The sequence below is a fragment of the Lucilia sericata genome, unplaced genomic scaffold (assembly GCF_015586225.1).
Source record: "Lucilia sericata isolate MDLA Ls3-8-SP2 unplaced genomic scaffold, ASM1558622v1 Contig001601F_arrow, whole genome shotgun sequence".
NCBI lineage: Eukaryota > Metazoa > Arthropoda > Insecta > Diptera > Calliphoridae > Lucilia > Lucilia sericata.
In genome coordinates this window covers 12,568-30,524 of record NW_023995518.1, presented here as the reverse complement: position 1 = coordinate 30,524, position 17,957 = coordinate 12,568, and the positions used below count along the sequence as shown (strand labels likewise).

Below are 17,957 nucleotides of genomic sequence, written 5' to 3'. Positions count from 1 at the left end.
CTTTAAAAAAAAAACGAAAAAATAAAACTATGTCAAAAAAAAAAAAAGAAACATAAAAATTATTTAATAAAACTACTTTAATATTGTTTTAAAATTTTTTTGTGGTAACGAAATAATAAAAACAAAACACTCACTACTTTTTTTTTAATTGAAAAAAAAAAAAAAGAAAAGTTAAATGTTAAGTTATTAAAAAAAAGAAAACCTCAACATTTTCTCATAAATATTTATATTCCTCCTCTGGTCCCAGAAAAAAGAAAAAAGTTAACCTCCATGAAAATTAATAATAATTTATAATTAATGCATAACAACAACATGAAAAAGAAACACTTAATATTACAAAAGATCAACTTTTTTTTTGAGAGAAAAAAGCAAAATGTATTTTGACCCAAAGAAACAACAAAAATGTTTGAAAAATCGTTTAAATAAAAATTTGATAAAACAAAAAAAAAATGAGAAAAAGGGATGTTTTAGTTTGCAACGCTGGTACAGCATATGTTCACTAGACTATAACTAGATTAGAGACCAGACTACAAACTAGACTATAGACCATGTTATAGACTAGACTATAGATCAGACAATAGACTAGAATTTAGGATAGACTATAGACTAGACAATAGCTGATACTATAGACTAGACTATATATTAGACTATAGACATCCCTATTGACAAGACTATAGTCTAGACTATAGACATGACTGTTGACCAGACTATAGACTAGACAATAGACTAGACAATAGACTAGACTATAGAGTAGACTATAGACATCCCTATTGACAAGGCTATAGTCTAGACTATAGACAATAGACTAGACTGTAGGCAAGACTATAGACAAGACTGTAGACAAGACTATAAACAATACTATAAACAAGATAATAGAGTAGACTATATACTAGACTAGACTAAAGACTAGACTATAGACTAGGCTATAGACGAGACTATAGAGTAGACTATATACTAGACTAAAGACTAGACTATAGACTAGGCTATAGACGAGACTATAGACTAGACTATAGACTAGACTATAGACTAGACTATAGACCAGACTATAGACTAGACTAGACTTTAGACTAGACAATGGACTAGAAGTTAGACTAGACTATTGACTAGACAATAAACTAGACAATTGACAAGACTATAGAGTAGACTATATACTAGACTATTGACAAGGCTATATAGTAGACTGCAGACTAGACCGTGACTAGACTATAGACTACATTATTAACCAGACTATAGATTAGACCATAGACTATATAGACTCGACTATAGACTAGACTATGGACAAGACTATAGACTAAACAATACTATAGACTAGACAATAGACTAGAATGTAGACTAAACTATAGGCAAGACTGTAGACAAGACTGTAGACAAGACTATAGACAAGACTATAGACAAGACAATAGACTAGACTATAAACGGGACTATAGACTATACTAAGACAGGACTATAGACTAGATTATAGACTAGACAAGACAACAGACAAGACTACAAACGGGACTATAGACTAGACTATAAACGGGACTATAGACTAGACTATAAACGGGACTATAGACTAGACTATAAACGGGACTATAGACTAGACTATAGACTAGACTACGACAGGACTATAGACTAAATTATAAACTAGACTATAGACAAGACTATAGAGTAGACTGCAGACTAGACCATGACTAGACTATGTACTAGACTAGACCATAGACCAGACTATGGATTAGACCATAGACTAGACTATAGAATCAACTATAGACTAGACTATGGACAAGGCTATAGAGTAGACTAAAGACTAGACTATAGACAAGACTATATACAAGACTATAGACTTGACTATAGCCAAGACAATAGACAACACTATAGACAAGACTATAGACAAGACTATAGACTAGACTAGACTAAAGTCTAGACTATAGACCAGACTATAGACTAGATAATATACTAGAATTTAGACTAGACTATTGACTAGACAATAGACTAGACAATAGACTAAACTATTGACAAGACTATAGAGTGGACTATAGAGTAGACTATATACTAGACTATCGACAAGACTATAGACTAGACTATAGAGTAGACTGCAGACTAGACCATGTCTAGACTATAGACTACACCATAGACCATACTAGAATAGACAATAGACTAGAATTTAGACTATAGACTAGACTATAGACTAGACTATAGCCTAGACTATAGACTAGGCTATAGACTAGAATATAATAAAGAGTATAGACTATGATATAGACGAGATTATGTACTAGAATATAGTCTAAACTACAGACTGACAATTTGTTAAAAAATATCGTGTGCGCCATCAGAAATAAGCACACGAAATTTTTGTGCAAATTGTCGCATTATTGTTCTCTTGTGCAGGCCCCTTTAACTGACTTATCAAAAGTTTATAAGTTAGAAAATGTACCGAGCATAAGTAGGTATAGATATTGAGATATCGAAATACTAAAGTACTGAATTTTCCATGCCTGAACTAGAGTATACTTTGGAGATCTTTTAGCCTAAAGTTCCAACAGGCGTCATATAACAGTGTAAATTCGCCTTTTTTCATAATTGTTATAATATTTTAAAGTTTTGCCAATTTTCTTCAAAATAAAGACATAATTTTTGTTAGATCTTGTTATTTCTATGAGATATCCTAAACTGAGTAAATATACAAGTCAGTAGTCTTAAGAACTCAATAGAGGATTTCTTATACTAGTCAATAGACTAGTTCTGCATTAACCCATATACTAGTCGATGGTCTTGTCTGGAACTAGGGTATAATTCATTAGGATCTAGTTAATATAATACTCTATAGACCAGTCCATAAACTTATCAAGACTAGCCAGTCAATAGACTAGTCTATAATCTAGTCAATAGACTAGTCTATAAACTAGTCTATAATTTAGTCAATAGACTAGTCTATAAATAGACAAGTCTATAAACTAGTCAATAGACTAGTCTATAAACTAGTCAATAGACTAGTCTATAAACTAGTCAATAGACTAGTCTATAAACTAGTCAATAGACTAGTTTATAAACTAGTCAATAGACTAGTCTATAAACTAGTTAGTAGACTAGTCTATAAAGTAGTCAATAGATTAGTTGATAAACAAGTTTCTAGTCTATAAAGTAGTCAGTAGACTGATAAAGAGACTAGTTTGGTGTAGTTAATATAAAATCTCAATAGTCTACAGCCTATAGGTACTAACTTTTCAGGCGGAAAGAACTCAATAGAGGATTTCTTATACTAGTCAATAGACTAGTTCTGTATTAACCCATATACTAGTCTATGGTCTTGTCTGGAACTAGGGTATAATTCATTAGGATCTAGTTAATATAATACTCTAGGGAACAGTCCATAAACTTATCAAGACTAGCCAGTATACTAAAACTAGTCCCTTGTTTATGGACTAGTATTCAACAAACTAGTCTCTAAACTAGTGAATAGGCTAGGCTTTAAACTTATCAATAGACTAGTGTATAAACTAGTTAATAGACTAGTCTATAAACTTGTCAATAGACTAGTCTATAAAGTTGTCAATAGACGAGTGTATAAACTAGTCAATAGACTAGTCTATAAACTAGTCAATAAACTAGTATATAAACTAGTCAATAGACTAGTCTTGAAACTAGTCAATAGATTAGGCTATAAACTGGTCAATAGACTAGTCTATAAACTAGTTAGCAGACTAGTCTATAAACTAGTTAATAGATTAGTTGATAAACAAGTTACTAGTCTATAAAGTAGTCAGTAGACTGATAAAGAGACTAGTTTGGTGTAGTTAATATAAAATCTCAATAGTCTACAGCCTATAGGTACTATTTTTCAGGCGGAAAAATTTTGATTAATTTTTATACAAAATTTCAATTTTACATACCTGTTATACAGCTTATTTAAACAAATTTACATGGGAAACAACTAAACGACATATTTTGAATATTTGGCTAAACATATTTTGAATATTTGGCTACTGAATTGTTTAATTTATGATGATTTCTGAATTGGCACTCAAACTGTTGTCAAGTCATTAAATTAACCAAAAAAATATATCTTTGATCCCGTTAAAACTAACTGAAGGAGTGAATGAATGAATGAATTAAAACAACAAAAACAACTTGTAATAAAACTATCGAAAAAAAATCTGCTGAACAAGCATTTGCAATAGAAGAAACAAAATGGAAATGAAACGAGAAATATGATGGAGCAGCGAAAAAAAAAATAACGGCACATCAGCATGTTTTTTTTCTTATTAGAAACAAATTCTTAGAAAATGTAAATTTTTACACAATTTAAAGTAAATTAACACTAATTTTATAAATTTTATTAATAATTCATAAATTTAATACTTATTTTTGAGATGTAATAAAGATTTTTATTAATTTAGCAGCAGCTAACACGAAACTCACCAGATATTCTTTTAAATAGTAAATTAATAATTAGTAATACTTTTTATTGTTTAATTAACACAATTTTATATTAAATGAAGCCTTTTTTGACTAAAATGCACTATAATTTTTAATTATTTTATAATTTTATATTAATTCACAAAAAGAAATGATGGTGGACACAAGCTGTGGCGGCAACCAAAGGAAAAATTAAAATGAAACGAAACGAAAGCAAATTGACAGAGTTGTTTTTTCATTCGGCAAATTGAGTGACTTTTACTTATAGAGTTGCCAGATGTGCTTTTCTTATAAAGTGGTTGAACAAACAAAGAAAATTTTTAGAAAATTTAAGTTAAATAATAGAATTTGGTTAATTTATATAATAAATAACTTATTTTACTTAATAATTAAATATAATTTTCACTAATTATATTATATTTATATTTTTAATAACACAATATTATGCTAACATTAGTATGGCAACTTTGATTTATTGAACGAGTGATAAAAGAAAAAATACAAAAAAAAGATGAGTAGAAACACAAGTGTGAAACATAACGGCAGTTTTTTTTTTTGCCAATCGTGTAAAATTTTGTGAAAAAGTACAATTTTAGAAAAATTAAAGTGTTTTTATATAAAAATTATTAAAAAAAAACTTTAATCACCAAATTGTTTATCAAGTAAATTACCGGTAAGTCATTTTAAACTATTTAAACCACAAAAACTTACCAAAGTTTGTGATCAAGACGTCGGCTTACTTTCGCTAAAACACAATTGCTAATTTCTTAATAATTATCACAAATTTAATTGTATACACTGACTTTGTATTGTTTATAAAGTTTTTCTTATAATTTGTTTAAATCTTTTAAAATCAAATAATTTTATATGCAATTTGCTAAAATTTTGTTTAAGCTTGTTGCGACATGTCCGTTTTTTCAAGAGTAGTGTTGCAAACTGGTTGTTGATTTTTCACTCTATGTTGTTTTCATGAACAGAGTTGTTTTTTATGGTTATTAAATGGTAATGCTTATTAGGCGTTTTTTGAAAAATTTGAAATTAGTAATCAACAATCGACTTTTTTGTAAACTTGTTGATTATAGGGTCCTAATAAATTATATTAATCGACTTGTAAGAAAATGTTATGAAAATCGAAGTAAACTTTTTAATTTACGTATAAGTTTGAACTGTTATATCATCACCAAAAACTCAAAATAAAAGTCAATATTTCAAGAGTCGAAAAATCGGATACTTATGAAAAGTCGACTTTAGAATTTTCTTCGTTTTACAATTTATAATTATTGACTTCAAAGTTTTTTTTTATTGACTGCTCGACTTTTGTCCTTTTGTTTATATTTAGTTTTCTTTTACAATTTTTCCAGATTTATAAATGAAAAAAACCTTGGTTTAATAATAATATAGTCTAGTCTATAGTGTAGTCTATAGTCTAGTCTATAGTCTAGTCAATAGTCTATATTCTACTCTATATTCTAGTCAATAGTCTAGTCTATAGTCTAGTCAATAGTCTAGTTTATAGTATAGTCTATAATCTAGTATTTAGTCTATTCTATAGTCTAGGCTATGGTCTAGTCTATAGTCTGGTCTATAGTCTAGTCTATATTCTACTCTATATTTTAGTCTATAGTCTAATCATTAATCTAGTATGTTTTCTAGTCTATTCTATATTACAGTATATAGTCTATTTTATTGTCTAGTCTATGGTCTAGTCTATAGTCTAGACTATAGTCTATGGTCTAGTCTATAGTCTAGACTATAGTCTATGGTCTAGTCTATAGTCTATACTATAATATTGTCTATACTCTAGTCTAGTCTAGTCTATAGTCTATTATATAGTCAAGTTTATAGTCTAGTATATAGTTAATCTATAATAAAATATGTAGTATAGTCTATAATATAGTTTATATTTTAGTCCATAATCTAGTCTAAGATCTAGCTTATAGTCCAGTGTATAGCCAAGTTTATAGTCTAGTGTATAGTATAATCTATTATCTAGTTTATAGACTAGTCTATAGTTTATAATTGAGAACATAATCTAGTCTATAGTCTAGTTTATGGTCTACAATATAATCTTGTTTATAATGTACTATATTGTCTAGTCTATATTCTAGACTATAATATGGTCTAGTCTATAATCTAGTCTACGGTTTAGTATAGTAGTCTAGTCTATAGTCTATTCTATAGTCTAGTCTATAGTATAGTCTAGTCTATAGTGTATTCTATAGTCTATTATATAGTCTGGTCTATATTCAAGTCTATAGTCTATTATCTATAGTCTAGTCTATAGTCTAGTCTATAGTCTAGTCTATAGTCTAGTCTATAGTCTAGTCTATAGTCTAGTCTATAGTCTAGTCTATAGTCTAGTCTATAGTCTAGTCTATAGTCTAGTCTATAGTCTAGTCTATAGTCTAGTCTATAGTCTAGTCTATAGTCTAGTCTATAGTCTAGTCTATAGTCTAGTCTATAGTCTAGTCTATAGTCTAGTCTATAGTCTAGTCTATAGTCTAGTCTATAGTCTAGTCTATAGTCTAGTCTATAGTCTAGTCTATAGTCTAGTCTATAGTCTAGTCTATAGTCTAGTCTATAGTCTAGTCTATAGTCTAGTCTATAGTCTAGTCTATAGTCTAGTCTATAGTCTAGTCTATAGTCTAGTCTATAGTCTAGTCTATAGTCTAGTCTATAGTCTAGTCTATAGTCTACTAGACTATAGACTAGACTATAGACTAGACTATAGACTACACTATAGACTAGACTATAGACTAGACTATAGACTAGACTATGGACTAGACTAGACTAGACTAGACAATAGACTAGACTATAGACTAGACTATAGACTAGACTATAGACTAGACTACAGACTAGACTATAGACTAGACTATTGACTAGACTATCGACTAGGCTATAGACTAGACTATAGACTAGACTATAGACTAGACTATAGACTAGACTATAGACTAGACTATAGACTAGACTATAGACTAGACTAGACTATAGACTAGACTAGACTATAGACTAGACTATAGACTAGACTATAGTCTAGACTATAGTCTAGTCTATAGTCTAGTCTATAGTCTAGTCTATAGTCTAGTCTATAGTCTAGTCTAGTCTATAGTCTAGTCTAGTCTATAGTCTAGTCTATAGTCTAGTCTATAGTCTAGTCTATAGTCTAGTCTATAGTCTAGTCTATAGCCTAGTCGATAGTCTAGTCAATAGTCTAGTCTATAGTCTAGTCTGTAGTCTAGTCTATAGTCTAGTCTATAGTCTAGTCTATAGTCTAGTCTATTGTCTAGTCTATAGTCTAGTCTAGTCCATAGTCTAGTCTATAGTCTAGTCTATAGTCTAGTCTATAGTGTAGTCTATAGTCTAGTCTATAGTCTAGTCTATAGTCTAGTCTATAGTCTAGTCTATAGTCTAGTCTATAGTCTAGTCTATAGTCTAGTCTATAGTCTAGTCTATGGTCTAGTCTATAGTCTAGTCTATAGTCTAGTATATAGTCTAGTCTATAGCTTAGTCAATAGTCTAGTCTATAGTCTAGTCTATAGTCTAGTTTATAGTCTAGTCTACAGTCTAGTCTATAGTCTAGTCTATAGTCTAGTCTATAGTCTAGTCTATAGTCTAGTCTATAGTCTAGTCTATAGTCTAGTCTATAGTCTAGTCTACAGTCTAGTCTATAGTCTAGTCTATAGTCTAGCCTATAGTCTAGTCTATAGTCTAGTCTATAGTCTAGTCTAGAGTCTAGTCTATAGTCTAGTCTATAGTCTAGTCTATAGTCTAGTCTATAGTCTAGTCTATAGTCTAGTCTATAGACTAGTCTATATTCTAGGCTAGTCTACAGTCTAGTCTATAATCTAAATTATAATCTAGTCTATAATATAGTCTGTAGTCTAGCATATAGTCTAGTCTTTCGTCTAGTCTATAGTCTAGCCTGCAGTATATAGTGTAGTCTATAGTATAGTCTAAAGTCTTGTCTATATTCTAGCCTATAATCTGGTCTATAGTCTAGTCGATAGTGTATTCTATAGTCTAGGCTATAGTCTAGTATATAGTATGTCTATAGTCCGTCTATACTCTTTATGTTACAAGTTAGTACCATTAAAAGCTTCAATTTTCCATGCCTGTCAGTCTGCAACGGCGCACTAATGTAAGTTAACATCATAGCTGTAATGTTAAGTTAACAGAGTACAAATTCTCGCAATACTACTTACCACTAGATGGCGCACTTGCAAAACTCTGCAAATAACAGTTTAACGAATAAATTTTAAAAAATTGTCTTTATTTGTTTTCATACTTATAAATTTGTTTTAATCAATTCCATAATAAATAAAACACTTTTTAAATTGTCTGTTTAAGTATTATTTGTATTTAAATATATATTTTTTATATTATTGTTATTTTATTACTTATTTATTGTTATATGTTTGTTTTTTTCAAAAAAAAGAACTCTATATTTAGGCTTTAACCAAATATAATAGAAAGATCTTAAATATCTATATAGTTATAGGGAGATAATACAGATTTTCATTGGGTTTAGTTCAGTTGTATTTGGCAATTATATTATTTTAATTGATGTTTGTTTTTTAAGTTTTCTCTTTTATTTTTTATATAGAAAAATTGTATTCTTTGTTCTAAGAAATCAGTTCCATTAGTTTATATAAATTGGTAGAGTATTTTAGTTATTTAAGGGGATTTATTATTATAGTTATAAAATAGGTATGAATAGACGTTATTTATATATGATTAAAATGAGGGGGATGAGAATTTCATAATCTTTCATAATCCATAAGATTATTTATGATTTTTAGATGATTTTTTAAAATTTTTGACTTTTGTGTAAAAAAGTATATTTAGTATAAAAGATTTTATAAAACTATATTTTTTTTATTTGAAGGAGAGTTATTAAGTGTAAAAATTATTTAAAAAATAAAACTGTAAATTGTTTTTTTTTTAATTTTTGAAAAAAAAGTATTGAAAATTATTTGAAAATAAAAATTGTTAGTTTTTATTTTCAAAACATTTTCAATTCTTTTTTCTTTAATTTTATTTATCAGTTTTATTTTTATTAACTTATATTTTAATTTTATATAAAATTTATGTATTTTATTTAGTTCTTAATTTCTTTTTCTTTATGTTAAAAAAATTTTTCTAATAATTTACTTTTATTTTTAGCTTTTCTTTCAATATTTTTTATGTCTATATTTTATTAGCTTTGATTATATGCAAAATATTTTAAAATTTTCTTATTTTTAAAAATTTCCTTAAGAAAACCAATATGGTTTTGTTTTGGAAAATTTAATCTCCTTATTCAGTTTCTTGGACAGAAATTCTATGTTTATCAAATTTTAAACATAAAATTTAACTCAGAGATTCTGAATACGGAGTTTAATTTATATTTAGTATTGTTATTAATATTAATTTATTAATTATTTTATGGTAATTTTTCTTAACTTTGAAAAAAATCATAATAATTGCAAATTAATATAACAATTGAAAGCGTTGGATTTCGGTTTGATTTAACAGCGTCCAAGTTCAGATTTATAACTCCGAATGAATTAAATTAACTGATATTGAACCGACTTGCACTTTCGGATTTCCCAGCTAAACAAATTTTTAGAACTGAACTAGAACAGAGCAGAAATACTAGGACAGAACTAGAACAGAACTCGAACAGAACTGGAACAGAAATAGAACAGAACTAGAACATAACTAAACAGAACTAGAACAGAACAGAACCAAAACTTTAACAGAACTAGATCTGAACTAGAACAGAACTAGAACAGAAGTAGTACAGAACTGGAACAGAACTAGAACAGAACTAAAACCGAACCAGAACTTAAACAGAACTAGAACTGAACTATAACAGAACCAGAACTAGAATAGAACCAAAACTTTAACAGAACTAGAACAGAACCACAACTTTAACAGAACTAGTACAGAACTAGAACAGAACTAGAACAGAACTAAAACAGAACCAGAACTTAAACAGAACTAGAACTGAACTATAACAGAACCAGAACTTTAATAAAACTAGAACAGAACTAGAACAGAACTAGAACAGAACTAGAACAGAACTAGAACAGAACTAGAACAAAACTAGAACAAAACTAGAACAGAACTAGAATAGAACTATAACAGAAATAGAACAGAACTAGAACATAACTACAACAGAACTAGAACAGAACCAAAACTTTAACAGAACTAGAACTGAACTATGACGGAACTAGAACAGAACTAGTACAGAACTAGAACAGAACTAGAACAGAACTAGAACAGAACCAGAACAGAACTAGAACAGAACTAGAACAGAACTAGAACAGAACTAGAACAGAACTAGAGCAGAACTAGAACAGAACTAGAACAGAACTAGAACAGAACTAGAACAGAACTAGAACAGAACTAGAATAGAACTAGAACAGAACTAGAACACAACTGGAACACAACTAGAACAGAACTAGAACTGAACTAGAACTGAACTAGAACTGAACTAGAACTGAACTAGAACTGAACTAGAACTGAACTAGAACTGAACTAGAACTGAACTAGAACTGAACTAGAACTGAACTAGAACTGAACTAGAACTGAACTATAACTGAATTAGAACTGAACTAGAACAGAACCAGAACTTAACTAGAACTGAACTAGAACTGAACTAGAACTGAACTAGAACTGAACGAGAACTGAACTAGAACTGAATTAGAACTGAACTAGAACTGAACTAGAACTGAACTAGAACTGAACTAAACTAGAACTGAACTAGAACTGAACTAGAACTGAACTGGAACTGAACTAGAACTGAACTAGAACTGAATTAGAACTGAACTAGAACTGAACTAGAACTGAACTAGAACTGAACTAGAACAGAACTTGAACTGAACTAGAACTGAACAAGAACTGTACTAGAACTGAACTAGAACTGAACTAGAACTGAACTAGAACTGAACTAGAACTAGAACTGAACAAGAAATGAACTAGAACTGAACTAGAACTGAACTGAACTAGAACTGAATTAGAACTAAACTAGAACAGAACTAGAACTGAACTGGAACTAAACTGAACTAGAACTTAACTAGAACAGAACTTGAAATTAACTATAACAAACTAAAACAGAACTAGAACTGGAACAAAACTAGAACTGAACTTGAGCAGAGCTAGAACAGAACTAGGGCTGAGCTGGAACTGAACTATAACTGAACTAGAACTGAACTGGAACTGAACTATAACTGAACTAGAACTAAATTAGAAGTGAACTAGAACTGAACTAGAACAGAACTTGAACTGAACTGAACTAGAACTGAACTAGAAGTGAACAAGAACTGTACTAGAACTGAACTAGAACTGAACTAGAACTGAACTAGAACTGAATTAGAACTAAACTAGAACAGAACTAGAACTGAACTGGAACTAAACTGAACTAGAACTTAACTAGAACAGAACTTGAAATTAACTATAACAAACTAAAACAGAACTAGAACTGGAACAAAACTAGAACTGAACTTGAGCAGAGCTAGAACAGAACTAGGGCTGAACTAAAAATGAACTTGAACGAAACAGAACTAGAGCAGAACTTAAACAGAATTAAAACTGAAGTGGAATAAATCTCCAAAAAATTCTCCTAAAACATAAGGAGTTGGACAGATAATTAGCTTTTTTTCTTACAGCAGTTTAAGTTTAAAGAGATCTTTGTCTTTGGTAGAAATTGCTTGAGAGCCGTTTAGGATATCGATATCGCTTTCTCCTTTATTAGAAAGACTTGGTAAATCATTGCTAAATATCAAACCACTACTTATAGCATTTGTTAGTAAAAATATCTACCAAATTATAAAAAAACCAAAAACAAGAGAAACTAAAAAATAAAAACAAACAAAAAAAAATTTTCTTTAAAAATTATTTGAATATAAATATTATATTTTTGTTGCTTTATATATAGATATTGTTGTTTGTATAAGTATTGATAATGATTAAACTAATGGTTAACTAAAGGTTAACTAACTATTATGTTTTAATTTTTAGTAGTTTAAAAAAAAAAATAGATTAGTAATATAACTAAGTAAAAGTTAAATTACAAAATATTTAGTGATGATTTGATTTTTTTGGAAAAATAATAATTTTTTTTTTTTTTAATATTAAACTTAAATTACAAACTAACAATTTAAATTAATAAACTAACAGCTTAACATACAAAATTATAAAAAAATATATATTTAAAAAAATTATAATAAAAAAAAAATTATTAATTTTCTTTTAAAGTTATTGTTGATATTTTTTCTTTGTTTTACTTAAACATTAAACAAAAATAAAATAAAGAAAATAATACTTTTGGCATAGCAAAATAAATATTTTATTGTTTAGAATTATAAAATTAAAAGAAATATATAATTAAAAATTTATAATAAATTGTTTAGTGTTAATAATAGTTTACTTAATAACAGGACACAGCAACTAAAGAAAAATTTATTTAAAATAATTTTTTTTTTTTTTTTTTTGCAACTTAACAAAAAGTTTGATTTGATTTTAAAGTTTTTCCAAAAAACATATTTTTTATATAAAAAAAAACTAAATTAAAAAAATTACAATTAAAAATTAGCATAATAAATTAGATTTAAATTAAGAAACTTAAAAACAAATTATAGTTTGGGGGGGGGGGGGTGGTTTTAAAAAGTAAAAAACAAAAAAAAAATATTTTAAAACTTTAAAAAAAGGGACTTGAGGAATTAGAGTTTTAAAATAAAAACCGGTTTTCCTTTTTTTTCTACCTTAAGTTTTTCTCAGCTTTAGAGTTGTTTTTTTACGATTTTTACGAATTTTTTTTTTGTTTTTCATTTATGCAGCAGTCTTGTGGTTTAGGTTTTAATAGTTTAATCCTTATTAACTATTTATTCCTTTGTTGAATTTATTGATATCATGATTTAACGGTTTGCTAATGCTAACCTTTTTCTGTTTACTTGCAGTTTCCTGGTGCAGTTGCAATTCCTCCTCCTATGAGGCTTTAGCAAATTGTATTACCGAACTGTGTCTCATAACTTTGGGATTCAGTTCTTTAGCACCAGCATTAGTGTTTTCATTTTCGGCCGAATCGGCGCAATCACTCATATAGAGTTTGCGTTTTCTTAGCGGCAAAGTCATGACATCACGATCGGCCATTAGCATCATATCACTTTCGGGTGATGAAGATCTATCGGGCGAAGCGGTAGATGATCGAAGAGGTGCTATAGCTGCCTCCACTTGACGTAAAATGATTTCATTATCATGCAAGGAGGGCCTGTAAACAGAAATAAAAAGAAAAAATGAGCCATTGGTACAAAAACAAAACAAAATATTGTTTAAAACTTTATATAAAATTATTAATTAAGCTAAAATTAAGAAGTAAAACTTACTCAAACTTCGGTACTGGTGCATAACCCTTGGCCAAGCCACCCACATGTCTCGTTAGCTCATCTCTCTTATAATGATCCATTAAATTCTCGGTTAAATTACTCATAACCATTGATTTCACCAAATCGGGATGATGTTGTTCCTGTTGGGGTCTAATCAAGGATTTGTGATGTAGATTATTATATATATGAGTCGAGGTCAATTGATTGCTATTCGATTTCTGTTGAGAATGATGTAATTGCATTATTTGTATGGCGGCCTGTTGAACATCGTCCTCACGACGACTGGCTATGGTGGCAGCTTCTAAAAGTGCCGGATTAATAGTGGGCTGTTGTTCATAACGTATGGGGTGATGTTGCTGAGGTGATGCTAATGTAGCATGTTGTTGCAGCTCGTTGTTATGTGATGGACTTGTAGCGTTATTAAGATAATGATACTGTTGTTGTTGTTGTTGCTGTAGATGTTGCGTTTGATGTTGAGGCGAAGGAGTGCTTTGGTAATGATAGCTCAGATGTGCTGGAGTTGGTTGGTGACCATTGAGACCCTGCTGTAGCTGTGAATCTTCATTAATGTGATGATTTTGTGTAACACTTAAGTCGGTAGGCATTTCATCTGAAATGGGAAAACCTCCCTGATGACTTAGATCCACCAAAGAAACAGCAGCCAATTGACGGTTGGTATTGCAAGGTATAGAACCACTGGCCACGCCACTGTCACGACTATGGTGATCAGCCTCCAAACTCAAAGACATAGTGGGTGAGGCCACCGATGAAGTGGGAGAGGCAGCCGATAGTCTAGAGCCCGAGGCATAAGAAGAGGGAGACATAGAAGAGGATATGGGTGAACCAGGCGAACCAGGACTTAAGGGACCCACCGATTGAGTACTGCTGCTACTGCTCAATTTTTCCTTTCTCGGTTTGCGTGGTTTTGCCGAATTGCTGGTGGTGTTGGTGGTAGTAGTGCCAATACTGGAACTGGGCGATTGTGGTGAATTTGGTCCGGAATTGGTTTCCGCTCCCGATGAAGTCGAAACCGAAGACACTGCCCCATTACCATTGGCCTCTTCTTCATCATCTGGCATTTCATTGGCATGACCCTTAATATGGGCCTCCATTTCCTTCTTGCTCTTAAACGTTTCATCGCATATAGTGCATTTATAACATTTCGAACCATAGTGCTGCACACGATGCAATTTCAAAACATGATTATAACCAAAATCACGGAAACAAATATCACAATGATATGGTTTCTCGCCCGTATGCGTGCGTGAGTGCACTTTCAATTGTTTCGAACAGGTAAAACCCTTACCACAACCTTCTACCGGACATTTATATGGTTTTTCACCGGTATGCGTGCGCATGTGTATCACTAATTGACCGGATTGTATGAATGTCTTATCGCATACCGAACAATTGTGCGGTCGTTCACCTGTGTGTATGCGCATGTGACGATGCAATTTGCCCGAATGCTCAAAGGCACGACCACAGACATCACACTTATAAGGACGTTCTTTGGTGTGTATGCGGCGATGTACTTGTAGATTCTCTTTGACACTAAAGAGTTTGTGACAGAACTCACATTCGAAGGGTCTTTCGCCAGTATGGGTACGATAATGACGAATCTGGTAAAAGAAACGAAAAAGAGATAATGTTAATACATTAAAAGGAAGAGTGTCTAAAATATACTCACCAGTCTTGCAGGCACAGCAAATGTCTTTTGACAGACATTACACTGATAGGGATCACCACCGTTAGAGGCCGCATTAGCATTGGGCTTTATCTGTGGTGTCTTTGGTATGCCCATGGGTAAGCCAGCCTCATTTAACTCTACTCCTCCTGCCAATGGTGGCGAATTGGCCCCATTATTTGTGGCATTGCTGATTAAACTTAAATCACCATTTTTAGCGTGAGACTTGGTATGGGAAGTATGAGCCGATTTACTACCAAAAGTCATGCCACATTGTTCACATTTAAATTGTGGTTTATTAGGATTTGTTTTACGTCCTGGCGTTGTAGTGGAAGTAGGAGTACTGCTGCTAACATTATTTGTAGATGTTGGTATTGAATTTGGCGTTGTTGTTGTTGTTGCTGTTGTTGAAGGTGATGTTAAGGAAGCAGGTTGTGTGGTGGCATATAATGTTATACCCGATGGTAATAATTCTGTTTTAATATTTGTTAAATATTGTGGTGGTTGCTGTTGTTGTTGCTGATGATTTGTTGTTGTAATACTTGTTGTAGAGTTAATGTTGTGTGACGACATTTGTTGCTGTTGGTGATGTTGTTGTTGTTGCTGTTGTTGCATTGCTGTTATATTAACATTATTAAGTATATAACTATTGTTAGTTATGGTATGATGTTGTTGTGGATCATGATTATTTCTGAGAGGTGCACACAGTTGTGCCTGACTAGGTTGTTCTGATTTTATAATTAATGGTGTTGATTGGTAATAAACCATTGTGTTGTTTTGTGAATCTGGAAAGAAGAGGAAGGCAAGAATGGAAATTAGTTATAAATGTTATATAATTAGATTAGTAATACTTAAGTCAACAGTCTACTCTATAATCTAAACTTAAGCCAAAACTATATTCTATTCCATAGCCCAGACTCTTATTAAGTCAATGTCCAAACTATATTTTATTCTATTCTCCAGTCTATTGTCCAGTATATAATTGAGACTATAAAGTAGTCTAAAGTCTAGTCTATAGTCTAATCTATAGTCCAGACTATAGTCTAATCTATAATCCGGACTATTGTCTAGTCTATAGTGCAGACAATAGTCCAGTCTATGGTGTAATCTAAAATCTAGTATATATTCCAGACTATAGTTTAATCTATAGTCCAGAGTATAGTCTAGTCTATAGTCCACACTATAGTCTAGTTTATAGCCCACACTATAGTCTTGTTTATAGACAAAAGTCTGGACTATAGACTAAACTATAGTCTGGATTACAGACAAGACTATAGTCTGGACTATAGACAAGACTATAGTCTGAACTATAGACTAAACTATAGTCGGAACTATATATTACACTATAGTCTGGAATATAGACTGGCCTGTTGACTATAGTCTGGACTATAGACTAGACTATAGTCTGTATTATGGACCATACTATAGTCTGGACTATATACTAGACTATAGTCTGGACTATAGACTGGACTAAAGTCTGGACTATAGACTAGACTAAAGTCTGGACTATAGACTAGACTATGGTCTGCACTATAGACTAGACTATATTCTAGGCTATTGTCTGGACTATAGACTAGATTATAGTCTGGACTATAGACTAGACAATAGTCTGGGCTATATACTAGACTATAGTCTGGACTATAGACTAAACTATAGTCGGGACTATTTATAACACTACAGTCTGGAATATAGACTACACTATAGTCTTGACTGTAGACTAGACTATAGTCTGTACTATAGACTAGACTATAGTCTGGACTATAGACTAGACTATAGACTGGACTATAGACTAGACTGTAGTCTGGACTATAGACTAGACTATAGTCTGGACTATAGACTAGACTATACTCTGGACTATAGACTAGACTATAGTCTGGACTATAGACTAGACTATAGTCTGGACTATAGACTAGATTATAGTCTGAACTATAGACTAGACTATAGTCTGGACTATAGACTAGACTATAGTCTGGACTATAGACTATAGTCTCTTCTATAGACTTTTATCTAGAGTATAGTCTATATGGAAACTAGACTATATGGAAACTAGACTATAGTGTGTAATTTAGATTACACTATTTTCTTGACTATAGAATGGACTGTAGGCTAGACTATAGTCTGGACCATAGACTAGATTATAGTCTGGTTTGTATAGAATACTATAGTCAGGACTTTAGCCTAGACTATAGTCAGGACACTCTAGACTAAGCTTTAGTATTGTTAGTGTAGTCTAAGTCCACACTAAGTCCAGATTATATTCTAATCTATAGTTTAACTTACATTCTACTTTATCTTCTTAACAAAAGTGTTATCTCCTTTTCTTTTAAATCCCTTAAATATTCACAATTCAAAAAACTTGATGTCACATATTTATCCTCGATAAAACTCAACCCCTAAACGTTACCAGGTTATCTGGAAAGAAACAACCTTATGACTTCTAATGAAAACAAATATAGAAAACAAAGGAAAATCAAATGTAAGATAGATAAATATAACCAACATATTATTAACCC

General features: G+C 30.9%; 2 protein-coding genes across 3 annotated transcripts in view; both read right to left on the bottom strand.

The window, feature by feature from the left end:
- Positions 1-5,333, bottom strand: part of LOC119612105 (ATP-dependent RNA helicase vasa) — a 35,959-nt gene extending 30,626 nt beyond the window's left edge. The window contains exon 1 of one of the 2 annotated variants that reach the window (XM_037967837.1): positions 5,104-5,333. The gene's annotated coding sequence lies outside the window, so the exon portion shown is untranslated. Of the gene's footprint in view, positions 1-4,395; positions 4,596-5,103 lie in introns of those variants that run through there. The other variant, XM_037967836.1, reaches the window with a different exon arrangement.
- Positions 5,334-13,174: 7,841 nt separating this feature from the next.
- Positions 13,175-17,746, bottom strand: LOC119612104 (Krueppel homolog 1). The gene is made up of 4 exons (XM_037967834.1): positions 17,725-17,746; positions 15,448-16,229; positions 13,761-15,379; positions 13,175-13,645 (listed from the first exon to the last, which is right to left on the bottom strand). Exons 2-4 carry the CDS (start codon positions 16,210-16,212, stop codon positions 13,363-13,365), a joined length of 2,667 nt encoding a protein of 888 aa, XP_037823762.1. The 5' UTR covers positions 16,213-16,229; positions 17,725-17,746; the 3' UTR covers positions 13,175-13,362.
- Between the last annotated feature and the right edge of the window lie 211 nt (positions 17,747-17,957).

Bases quoted from the DNA above. Each gene is read 5' to 3' on its own strand.
- LOC119612104 (XM_037967834.1), bottom strand. From the start codon at position 16,212: ATGGTTTATTACCAATCAACACCATTAATTATAAAATCAGAACAACCT. The intron at 15,380-15,447 runs GTGAGTATATTT...TTCTTTTACCAG, and splicing joins TTGCTGTGCCTGCAAGACTG to ATTCGTCATTATCGTACCCA. The intron at 13,646-13,760 runs GTAAGTTTTACT...TTCTGTTTACAG, and splicing joins GCACCAGTACCGAAGTTTGA to GCCCTCCTTGCATGATAATG.